The sequence below is a fragment of the Syngnathoides biaculeatus genome, chromosome 19, assembly GCF_019802595.1.
Source record: "Syngnathoides biaculeatus isolate LvHL_M chromosome 19, ASM1980259v1, whole genome shotgun sequence".
NCBI lineage: Eukaryota > Metazoa > Chordata > Actinopteri > Syngnathiformes > Syngnathidae > Syngnathoides > Syngnathoides biaculeatus.
In genome coordinates, this window is record NC_084658.1 from 9,431,173 (window position 1) to 9,444,219 (window position 13,047).

General features: G+C 43.6%; 1 protein-coding gene across 5 annotated transcripts in view; it reads left to right on the forward strand.

Moving 5' to 3' along the window:
• Nucleotides 1-13,047, forward strand: part of adarb2 (adenosine deaminase RNA specific B2 (inactive)) — a 150,865-nt gene that overhangs the window by 131,447 nt on the left and 6,371 nt on the right. For all 5 annotated transcript variants that reach the window (XM_061805078.1, XM_061805080.1, XM_061805079.1 and 2 more), the window contains exons 9-10: nt 3,358-3,539; nt 11,446-11,627. In XM_061805078.1, coding sequence (XP_061661062.1) covers nt 3,358-3,539; nt 11,446-11,627 — 364 coding nt within the window. The remainder of the gene's footprint in view (nt 1-3,357; nt 3,540-11,445; nt 11,628-13,047) is intronic.

Sequence of the window (13,047 nt, forward strand, 5' to 3'; positions counted from 1 at the left end):
TGCACCCATGATAAAGCGACACTGATTAACCGTAAGAACTGCAATGTTACTCTGTAGAAAATCGACCTCTCGCTCAACGCGTTCATAGACATCCACTGACATAACAGGGAAAATAGATAGGAGGGTGCTTATAAAATAAATTAATTCAGGAATCTCATATTAATGGAGCTAATATTTCAGAAAATTACAGATAATGATGGAATCCAATACATAGCTTGTGCACGTGATGTCACCATTTTCACGGTGCCATATTGCCGGTCAAAAAGACCTGCTCGACAGTGTGGGGGACATTGAACCGGAGCAGAATATTCACAAAGCCCGAGACTTGTTGTGCTTTTGGCTGTTACAACAGACGAGATAGATATTCAAAGAGAAGCTGAAAAGATGAGAAAAGATCGATGGATTTCGGCAATTAAATGTGATGAACGGTGCCTAACCAAACACACACGACTGTGTAGTAATCACTAAATTTCAGGTAGTAATTATTCTTTTTCTTATTCTCAATCTCAAATTCCCAAGAAGTATTTATAATGCCAAGGTGGCTCATTTGAGAACAATGCGTTAAAAAAATTTCAAAAAAAGATGACAGGGAGTCATCTCCAACATACACGGAAGCGTGTTGCGGCCACACATTAAACTTCTGTAAACCTCTCCCCGACAGCCTTTTTTTTTTTTTTTTTTTTTTAAATATGCATTGCTCTCAAATGAGTCCCTTGAGTATTTCAAAAAAAAAAAAAAAAGAAAATAAACCGTCGGTCACAGTGATGTTTACATAGGTTAACGTGCGGCCGTAACGCACTTCCGTGTACGGGGGCTCAAGCCTATTCCACCGGTGTATTTTCTTTTTTTAAATATGCATTGAATTAATTTGACAACAATGTATATTTTAAAAAAAAAACATCTGTCATGGAGAAATGTATCTAAATTTAACGTGTAGCCGCAACACGCTTCATGTAGAGTCTTAATTTTTTTAACGCATTGTTCTCAAATGAGCCAACTTGGCATTATAAATACTTGTTGGGAAATGCTACGGAGGAGCTGACTCACTTGTCCTCTTTTTTTTTTCCCCCAATCGTAGTTAATGAATGCGAGTTTGTGTAAAACCAGGGGTCATTTTATTTCAATATTGGTATTTGTATTGAAAAAATCTGAGTGGCTTTATCACTATGTGGGATTTATTCTTGATTGAGAACAGATCCAGCAACGAAGAATTTGTATGCGTCCTGACTTTTCTACGTTGGCAAACTCCACCGTGTAAATCTCGACGACTTACTCATCAGATACACGTCTGGATCCAGTTGTCCAAGACAAGCAGAAGCGGGTTCATAGTCCAATTTCTTATTGGCAAAAACATCGACTTCTGCATTAAATATGGGTCCTCTTTGCCATGTGTATTTCATTTTTCCACATACTTTCATTTATTATCACCTTCTAAATGTTTAACGCAGGCATGAGGATTTCAGCAAGTATGGTAACCGATCTTTTGGTTCCGTTGATTTTTGTCCTGGGAAACGTTGGGATTTTTTTGGTTCCCATTGATAATGCTCATGGGAACCGGTTTTTATATGTACTTCAGAATAAAGCCTTAGCAGGCATGAGCATTTTGTTTTTTACGCTTAGCAACCGACATGTTTGACTAGCATTTGAGTGACCCGGATATGAATAACTCAACCTTGTGCATGCGTAGCGTTTTAATCATTAAAAATAAAGGGGTTCATGTAGGTTTGCTTTATACAGATTGTTGTATTTCGTTGAGAACTTGTTTTACATTCCACACGTGGGTGAATTTTATTAAAAGTAAGCCCTGAGATCTGGGAAACGCACTTTCGGTTCCGTGTTTTCTCAGGCTGGGTAACGACACGGTAACGGAACGATCGTTTCTGTGAAATGTTCATGCCTGTTTAACGGTATCGGACAGAACTCTGGGCATTGTCCTATAAGACGTATTTTCGTGCCGTCTCCAACCGACTTAGCATTGAAGAATGATTTGCTAGACCGTCAATTTGGCCAGTCACGTGACTTTGGTGATGTAGGTGCACGATTCTCAAAGTTGGTGGTGGAAAGGCTGTTGTAAATATGGATGACCTTGACCTTGAATTAAACTTTGGCCAATTTCAAATCATGTCCGAACAACACTGGTGCTTCCACGCCAGCTAAAGTGAAACCTCAACTTGAGAAGTTGAACTCACTTGACCACAGCCTTTGAAGTCACATGCACTCACAATATTATTCTTAACATGTGCCTTTAAGGGGCGTGGCCTAGAGAGTGCTTTTAGGAGCATTGACTGCAGTTCCGTTTTTCAATTTACCATGCTGTTACTTCAGCGTGAGTGTCTTCCCCATGTCCCTTGTGAGTGTTTCCGTGTTGTACTGTGCATTTGTTCCATTCAATAGACGGTTGAAATTGCATCGCCGCTCACGTCCCTCAACTTGGTGGATCAGAAACTCACTCGTAAATGTTTGAGCGCTCCCCGGCATATACTAAAATTCTCAAATGACATGGGCTGTGTAGTTTGCCTCCCTGGTACTACTTACATTCTACACGCCATTGAAAATAGAGGACAAGAGGAGAAGAAATGTCTCATCTCTCCCTTCCATATTTTCCACAAATCAGACAAAAATGGGGAAAAATATTTATGACACCCGATCAAATAAAGGTAATTCAGTTGCAACAGCAAATAGCCTAAATTGGGATTGTTTGCTCCACTTTCTAAACAGTGTTCAGGTCATCTGAGAAGAGAACAGAATGCCTCTGCTTGGCTAGAAATGATGATAAACATCATAATTATCATTTTGCATCACCGAACGAGCATCTGCTTGTTAAATTGAGAATTCCAGCAGTCGCTGTTCCGAGGCAGGGCCTGCTGTCCGCCTTATCGGGCGGGCTGAGCCCCTCCCTGCGCAGGTGGACCTCCCGTAACAAACCCTCAGCGATCGACCTCCCGCTCGGCGACGGACGCCTGCCTGCGACGTTGTGCAGTGCATTAACCCCGTTGGCACTGACAAATGCATGCATGCTAATGTGTTGTTGTGGTAATGAATGCTGATGCGCTGACCTGTGGCGGTGTTGTTGTTGCCGGCGCTGCTGATGGTTTGTGTCTCTAACCATGGGAAAACGGTGTGTTTTTGTGTTTGTGTGTATTGACGGGCCGGCAGATGTTATTCATCACGTCCCACATCAAGATAATGATCAAATTGTCTCTAGCTGTCATTGAGGCTCTCAAATTGGTCCCTCTCGCTCTGCCTGTCCCCTTTCTGTCACCTCAACCAACCCCCCCTGACCTCCACACCATCCGCCTCACCTTATCAGCCACATAAATACTCTTTAACATATCCTTCCCCTTTTCCTGCGCGCAGGTGGAATATTCTTGGCCTGCAGGGTGCGTTGCTGAGCCACTTAATGGAGCCTGTGTACCTTCATAGCGTGACTGTGGGCAGCCTGCGCCACACGGGGCATCTGAGCAGGGTCCTGAACCAACGGCAGGAACGACTGGGCCCTCTTCCCGCAGCGTACAGACGCAACCAACCGCTGCTCAGTGGTAAATGCACACATGTACACAGCAGTGTGTGTCTGTCCTAGGTCTATTTATTACTAACGCTACAAGACCGTCAAACTAGCACCATGGACAGTGAACTTGACTAGGTAAACTAAATTTGGGGGTTGTCATGCGGCAAAACCTGGAATCCTGGTTCTCATATTTAAAAGGTCCTGTTGTTTGAAAATCAAAAAAATGTTTGTCTAAGCTTAGCTCACAAGACTATAGCCCTCGTGCACGTGACGTCACCATTTTCACGGCGCCATATTGCCGGTCAAACGGAGCTGCTCGACATTGTGGGAGACATTGAACCGGAGGAGAATATTTGCAGTACCCGAGACCTGCTATGCTGTTGGTTGTCACAACAGACGAAACAGATATTCAAAGAGATCCTTCTATGGAATACCAGCTGAAAAGACCAGAAAATATCGATGGATTTCGGCAATTAAACATGATGGATGGTGACCAACCAAAATACCCACACGCCTGTATACTGATCGGTTCATTTTAGGTAGGAATTATTCTTCTCAATCTCAAATTACCAAAAAGTATTTATAATGCCAAGTTGGCTCATTTAAGAACAATGCGTGTTAAAAAAAAATAAAAAAAAAATGAAAAAAAACTGTCGCAGTTTTACGGAGGTTAAGTGTGGCCCATGGAGACGACTCCGTCCTCTTTTTTTTTTTCCAATCATAGTTAATGAATGAGAGTTTGTGTAAAACCAGGGGTCATTTATTTAAATACTGGTATTTGTATTGAATACTAGCTGAAAAGACCGATGGATTCAGGCAAAGGTTAAAATGTGGCTGAACACATTACTGTGCGATTTATTCCTGATTGAGAACAGATCCAGCAACTAAGTGTTTGTTTGCATCCAGACTTTTATACGCTTTCAAACTTTTCCGTGTAAATCCCGACAACTTACTCGCCACATCCATGTGTAGATCCAGTTGTCCAAGACAAGGGAATTAAGTCCAATTTCTTATCGGTGAAAATATCGATTTCGGCTTTAAGTACGGGTTCTCTATGCAATGTTTATCTCATTTTTCCACGTACTGTTGTTTATTTTCACCTTCTACATGTCTGACGGTATTGAACAAGACTTTGGGCATTGTGCTACGAGACATATTTCCGTGTCGTCTCCAACCGATTTAGGATTGAGCAATTCTTAGCTTGACCAGCAATATGGCGAGGTAAACAAAAATCACATTTTATGACGTAGGTGCAGGAGCTCTATAGAACAACTTGATCTTTTTTCACCCAGCAGTCAAAAAATCAAAATGTTTCCCAAATTTCACCTTCGCATTTATCAGAGACTAAATTTGTGGAAAATCTTCTCATTGAATATCCAGCTCCATGAATCTTGAATCAATGCGTTCTTTCCTTTACATTTATAAATTATAATTCAAAACCGTGTCAATGCAGCCCTATGGGGGCACAAACCAGTGCAATCTGTAGGCCGGTCCCAAGCCCGGATAAATGCAGAGGGTTGCGTCAGGAAGGGCATCCGGCGTAAAAACTGTGCCAAACAAATATGAGCGTTCATCTAAAGAATCCCATACCGGATCGGTCGTGGCCCGGGTTAACAACGCCCGCCCCCGGCACTGCTAACCTGCAGGGCGTCGGTGGAAATTCAGCTACTGTGGGTCGAAGACAAAGAAGAGGAGGAAACCGGATCCAGCGTCAGAAGAAAAAGAGGAATGCACAGAGCCTACAACTGAGTGTAGGGACTTTGAATGTTGGGACTATGACAGGAAAAGCACAGGAGTTGGTTGACATGATGATTAGGAGAAAGGATGATATTCTGTGCATCCAAGAGAGCAGGTGGAAAGGTAGTAAGGCTAGAAGTTTGGGAGCAGGGTTTAAATTATTCTACCACGGAGTAGATGGGAAGAGAAATGGAGTAGGGGTTATTTTAAAGGAAGAGCTGGCTAAGAATGTCTTGGAGGTAAAAAGAGTATCAGATCGAGTGATGAGACTAAAATTTGAAATTGAGGGTGTTATGTATAATGTGGTTAGCGGCTATGCACCACAGGTAGGATGTGACCTAGAGTTGAAAGAGAAATTCTGGAAGGAACTAGATGAAGTAGTTCTGAGCATCCCAGACAGCGAGAGAGTTGTGATTGGTGCAGATTGTAATGGACATATTGGTAAAGGAAACAGGGGCGATGAAGAAGTGATGGGTAAGTACGGCATCCAGGAAAGGAACTTTGAAGGGCAGATGGTGGTGGACTTTGCAAAAAGGATGGAGATGGCTGTAGTGAACACTTATTTCCAGAAGAGGGAGGAACATATAGTGACCTACAAGAGCGGAGGTAGAACCACGCAGGTAGATTATATTTTGTGCAGACGATGTAATCTGAAGGAGGTTACTGACTGTAAAGTAGTGGTAGGGGAGAGTGTACCTCGACAGCATAGGATGGTAGTATGTAGGATGATTCTGGTGGTGGGTAGGAAGATTAAGAAGACAAAGGTAGAGCAGAGAACCATGTGGTGGAAGCTGAAAAAGGAAGAAAGAATGTTGTGCAGCCTTCCGGAAAGAGGTGAGACAGGCTCTCGATGGACAACCGAAGCTCCCGGAAGACTGGACGACGACAGCCAAGGTGATCAGAGAGACAGGCAGGAGAGTACTTGGTGTGTCATCTGGTAGGAAAGGGGAGAAGGAGACTTGGTGGTGGAACCCCAAAATACAGGGAGTCATACAAGGAAAGAGATTAGCGAAGAAGAAGTGGGATACTGAGAGGACTGAGGAGAGGCGAAAGGAGTACATCGAGATGCGATGTAGGGCAAAGGTAGAGGTGGCAAAGGCTAAACAAGAGGCATATGAAGACATGTACACCAGGTTGGACACGAAAGAAGGAGAAAAGGATCTCTACAGGTTGGCCAGACAGAGGGATAGAGATGGGAAGGATGTGCAGCAGGTCAGGGTGATTAAGGATAGAGATGGAAATGTGTTGACTGGTGCCGGTAGTGTACTAAATAGATGGAAAGAATACTTTGAGAAGTTGATGAATGAAGAAAATGAGAGAGAAGGAAGAGTTGAAGAGGCAAGAGTGAAGGACCAGGAAGTGGAAATGATTACTAAGGGGGAAGTCAGAAAGGCACTACAAAGGATGAAAACTGGAAAGGCAGTTGGTCCTGATGACATACCGGTAGAGGTATGGAAGCAATTTGGAGAGATGGCTGTGGAGTTTTTGACCAACTTATTCAACAGAATACTAGCGGGCGAAAAGATGCCTGAAGAATGGAGGAAAAGTGTTCTAGTTCCCATTTTTAAGAACAAAGGGGATGTTCAGAGCTGTGGGAACTATAGAGGAATAAAGTTGATGAGCCACACAATGAAGTTATGGGAAAGAGTAGTGGAGGCTAGACTCAGGACAGAAGTAAGTATCTGCGAGCAACAGTATGGTTTCATGCCTAGAAAGAGTACCACAAATGCATTATTTGCCTTGAGGATGCTCGTGGAAAAGTACAGAGAAGGTCAGAAGGAGCTACATTGCGTCTTTGTGGATCTAGAGAAAGCCTATGACAGAGTACCAAGAGAGGAACTGTGGTACTGCATGCGTAAGTCTGGTGTGGCAGAGAAGTATGTTAAAATAGTACAGGACATGTATGATGGCAGCAGAACAATGGTGAGGTGTGCCTTAGGTGTGACAGAGGAATTTAAGGTGGAGGTGGGACTGCATCAGGGATCAGCTCTGAGCCCCTTCCTGTTTGCAGTGGTAATGGATAGGCTGACAGATGAGGTTAGACTGGAATCCCCTTGGACCATGATGTTCGCAGATGATATTGTCATATGCAGTGAAAGCAGGGAGCACGCAGAGGAACAATTGGAAAGATGGAGACATGCACTGGAAAGGAGAGGAATGAAGATTAGCCGAAGTAAAACAGAATATATGTGCGTGAATGAGAAAAGTGGAGGGGGAAGAGTGAGGCTACAGGGAGAAGAGATAGCGAGGGTCGACGACTTCAAATACTTGGGGTCAACAATACAGAGCAATGGAGAGTGTGGTCAGGAAGTGAAGAAACGGGTCCAAGCAGGTTGGAACAGCTGGCGAAAGGTGTCTGGTGTGTTATGTGACAGAAGAGTGTCTGCTAGGATGAAGGGCAAAGTTTACAAAACAGTGGTGAGGCCGGCCATGATGTACGGATTAGAGACAGTGGCACTGAAGAAACAACACGAAGCTGAACTGGAGGTGGCAGAAATGAAGATGTTGAGGTTCTCGCTCGGTGTGAGCAGGTTGGATAGGATTAGAAATGAGCTCATTAGAGGGACAGCCAAAGCTGGATGTTTTGGAGACAAGATTCGAGAGAGCAGACTTCGATGGTTTGGACATGTTCAGAGGCGACAGAGGTGAGTATATTGGTAGAAGGGTGCTGAGGATGCAGCTGCCAGGCAAAAGAGTGAGAGGAAGACCAAAGAGAAGGTTTATGGATGTGGTGAGGGAAGACATGAGGGCAGTTGGGGTTAGAGAGGAAGATGCAGGAGATAGGCTAAGATGGCAAAAGATGACACGCTGTGGCGACCCCTAACGGGACAAGCCGAAAGGAAAAGAAGAAGAATTCAAAACCGTGTCAAAACTTGCATGACTTGATATTGCAGTTTTTCCCCTGCAGCTAAATGACAAAACAGTGCTTTTGAATTCTTACTTTCCGAAAAGATGCTTCCACGTTACGACCCACAATCTAGATAAAGAATCTTTTTGGACATTTGTGTTTTCCATATGAGGTTTATCTTCACTGATTCCAAACATGTCACCTTTGTACCAAATGAACTATAACAGTAGTGCACGCAAACATCACACAAACAAACATAAACTCATCAGGCTGTCCAACCCAACAGTGTCATTGTGGCAGCCACACAAGCGAATGCGCTTCCAAGGTTCCACTGAGACGCGAATATTTCGTTTGGAGTAAAGCTGAAAGCTGGAAGAGGTTCTGAATGACACTCAGCTTGAAGATACTGCCTCAGCCGTCACTTCCAATCGAGGCCGCTCCCTGAGCAATCTACACATGCCATGTAGGGCATGTTTTTTTTTGGAGGATATTGATTACGAAAATATGTGCACAATAATCTGTAAAGAGGCCAATCTGATTCCATTCCAGCTATTCTATTCGCAGAATCGTCTTCTTTTGAAGTTATGGTTTTTATTTATATTTGCGAAATTCAACTTCATCTCCCCAACTCGCTCATTTCAAAAGCTAGATGTTGGTGTTTAGTTAGTTAGTTGTAAATGTAAACATCACATACAATTTTATTTAATCCAGACTTTTCCCAACAACAAAAAATACACAACTGTATTTTCGATTGTTCCTGGACCCACCTGTGTGGAGTTTGCATGTTCTTCCCGTGCCTGTGTGGGTTTCCTCTGGGCACTCCGGTTTCCTCCCACATCCCAAAAACATGCAACATTAATTGGACACTCTAAATTGCCCCGAGGTGCGATTATGAGTGTGGGTGTTGTCTGTCTCTGTGCCCTGCGATTGGCTGGCAACCAGTTCAGGGTGTACCCCGCCTCCTGCCCGTTGACAGCTGGGATAGGCTCCAGCACTCCCCACGACCCTAGTGAGGATAAGCGGCAAAGAAAATGGATGGATGGATGGATGGATGGATGGATTTTCGTTTGTAGTGTATAGTGAGATTTTGGACATTTGTCATACACATTCAAAGGAACAGTTGATGTAATAGTTTGGTGTGTTGCCTTAAACGTGAAGAAAAAGTGAAATTAACCTACATGACCTAATAATAACCAGTATTGCAATAAAATATATATTTACATGCAATGAAAAGTATAATTTAATTCTACAAATGTTTTGAAGGCTTCCCAGTATCTTTTCTTCCCATGGGTATCGCAAGAAGAGTTGACAAGTGGGATTGTTGTGCCCTTTGCCTCCACACATGTTCTTTCAAAACAGAGGTGCAACAAACCCTGTGTCCCTATGAATTTTGAATGCTTAATAACGTCCACTCTTGATCGACAGCCATATTAATAATAATGCACTCCTTGTTTTCATACACGCTTGATTTTTGCTCTGACTGCGCACAAGGACAAAAATCTGTGTGTGCAAATGAACACATCTGCTCTGTTCCTCTGATATTAATCCACTGCTCTGCGTGCGCTGTCCAGTCACGCGTCTCATAACTAAACACACTAATTCTTGCCTCTTTCATGTCTGCCGAACCCCCTCCCTCCCAGACCGAGATGCCGATCAAGTCTTCCATCAGCGGAAGAAAAATGAAATTGGCTATTACAGACGGAGGAGTCGAGTCCATTGAAGGGATCCAATGAGCCATGAATGGTGCGAGGGGAAAAAGGGGAGGGGAAGGCAAGATGGATAGAGCGCCTCTTTTGTACAAAGGAGTGTGTCGTAAAGAGAGAGAAAACGGCTAATAAGACGTGGCGATGATTGTTGCCGTGGCAGGCAGTTCATTCCAATTCTAAAAAAGGAGCAACTGTGCTAATAATGGTGATTATAGGGAAATGGTTTTGAGATGATCTGTAGGCATGCACTCTGTCTAGCTTTGGAGTGGAGGCAAAGGCAGGTGGACCCAAGCCGGGATTGTCTATTTACAATACAAAGGCAAACAGTCCTGCTTGACTAGACAAGGATGGCACAAACACGTCCATTCATCCATTTTTGACAGTGCTTACAAGACGTGCCTAAGCAGACGTTGACCGAGCCGCAGACCGAACAAATTTCTCTGTAAAATTCCTAAAGCACAAAAGGAAGCAATAGTTCTGCTTCACTGCAAAGAATCACGACTGAATCTAGCAGCCAGGTGGTAGTTAGCAATCCAGCGCGAGTGTTGAACACGGGATGGGGCCGCTCCTCGGATCCCAAAACGTTGAATGAGTCAAGCGGTTGAACGGATGTATAACAAGGGCCCAACTGGAGTTTGGTTGTTTGGTGTTCTGTAGACCGTGGATGGTTGTTTTTGCCTGTGTTGACCTGCTAAAAAAAAAAACAAAAAAAACTGAATGACAAAAATAAATAAGACCGCTCAGGTTTTGGGATGGCCCACACAGTATATTGGCCACCAAAGGCAGAAGGTTACAAGACTATACCCCACTTGGCAATTGCCATGGAAACACCATTAGCTTGAATTAAAAATATTAGTAAAGCCCTAAGGCGATAGTTAAAAATATTTAGCACAAACATCCACTTGATCTCAGTGTTTAGAAGTCATGGTTGCCTCCATCCTATTTCCATCCTGCAAACATCCACTTGGACTTGGTTAGAAATTGAAGGCCCAAGATCGTGGTCACCTTAACCCTGCTTGCCACAGATTTGACGGTAATTCAAGCATCCATTTGTGTCAAAGGGGAGATGACAAAAAAAAAAAAATGTCGTGTCACTCAGACCCATGATCATGTTTGACTGGTAAACTCAATGCTGATGGCCCAAAAGTGCTTAAAAAATAGCATGGAGTTTATGCAAGTTTATTTATATGGGTACATGTTACAACCAAATCACTGCACTGCAGTGAACTAATAAAAATGTGCTTTTTTAGGTTTTTTTTTTTTTTTTCTTCCTGGCAACGGATCCCAAAGTCTCTTTCAGTATTTATACAGTTAGAGCATATACTTACTGGTCACTGCCTACAGGATTGTACATGCTTACGTTTTGCATGTATACCTCTCGCCCTCTCGTTATCACCTCTTCTCCGGAGTCCCTGAGCGGTTATTAAGGTTTATGTATACAGTCAAGCCGTACAGTTTCAAGTAGCTGTAAAATAATATTCGTTGTTAGCCTCGGGGAGAAAACGCTTGTTCAGAAACTGTTCGGATCCTCGTCAGTTGTTATGTTGTACCCGTAAGATGAACTAATGTAAAATGTTTTTAAATCTGCACTCGGTACTTCATTAAAGCAATCAAGTCTCTTTTTTGGGGGGGGGGGTCTCCCGCAGGGTTAAGCTGTGCCGAGTTTCAGCATTCAGGGAAGGCCTTGTGCGTGAGCGTCAACTGGACGGCGGGCGACGCGCAGTTGGAGGTGGTGAACACCGCCACAGGACGGAGACGTGACTCAGGGATGCCTTCACGCCTCTGCAAACACGAGCTGTTCACGCGCTGGAACAGACTTTACTGCAAGGTGAGGACTAACTTTGGGCTCATTGGAGTCGTCGAAAATGAGCCAATGGAAGGGAGGGAAAATTAGATTAATATTTTCGACAACTGTATCTGTGCTTTGATGACAAATAATCTTCTTGTTGCATTCTAAAATTCTTATATTGAGCAAATCAAGTCTAGGTTAATTATTTGGGTTTCCATTGACCATTCTCACTTAAAGCCCAAGTGTCATCCCTAGAAACATTCTAAAATAGATATTGAAATGAAAAATACATATAAGATTATTCACTTCAATGTCTCTATGAAAAAATAAATATGAGCAGAGAGCACGTCATCCGTGCGCAAAGTTGCGGAAGTCTCATTCGACATTCAAGTAGCCATATTGGCTGCATCTTCTGCCCGTGACGTCGTACTGGGACATTCGCCATTGAAAACACGCTGTACCACCTATTATGGGAGACAAACACGCCGCTTCTGACACGGAAGCTCTTTAAGAAGAGAACATCTCACAACCGAGTGAAGTGATATTATCGTTTCGAGACATATTTAGATGATACACAGATCACAGCCTAACTGCATGTGTAAAAACAACGATGCCCATGAACAACGATGCCGGCGAGCAACGACAACGCCGCTGCCAAACCGCATCCCTGTCCTATCCACTTCCCCGGCGGAGATGAGCCACCGCGGCACAGCACCGCGATGAGCCACACCGGCTGAAGCTGTGTTGACAAGGCCGGCTTAACTTAGTCGATAAGGCCGGCGGCGAGCCACAAGGCCTGCGGAGGCCGTCCTTCTGCGGCTGCTGCGCTGAAGCCGTTCGACGTGCACATCAACACATTTAGCACCCCTGACTTACGTACACGGATGTTTTGTCACGTTATGAGAGGATTACGTCCCACCCCTAAACTTTTGTATTTTTTAGTAGCCGTATACACACCTACCTGTCATTTGGAAGCCACAAAGCTCTCGTCCTTTGCACTCGTGCAGTCCATTTTTCACGACGAACCGGGTCTTTTGGAAAAGTATGAAGAGCGAATCCATCCTCCCGAGTGTTCAAGCAATATCCAGCTATACAACGACCCGGCATTTTGGCTAACACGAAAGAACAACGAGCTACCTTCCAGTGGGTAAAGCTAGTATAGTACAGACGAGACCGCTTGAGTGCGCTACTGCCCTGTATGTCACTTCCTGCTTCTTCTCGAAAACAAATCCCTCGAGAGGATTTTCATTGCGGGAGTTAAAAATAAAAAAAAAAAAAAAAAAGCCATGTACGTCAAAATCATGTTTTGTGGTGAAAAAACGTCTGGGTCCATACCGGCTGCCATTTTTTTTTTTTTATTAATAACATACTAAAAATCTTGCATTTCATGACAGTGGACCTTTAACTTTGTTCTCAAGAATTTGTATGTAACAAGTAAGGAATTACAACTGGCGTGCGA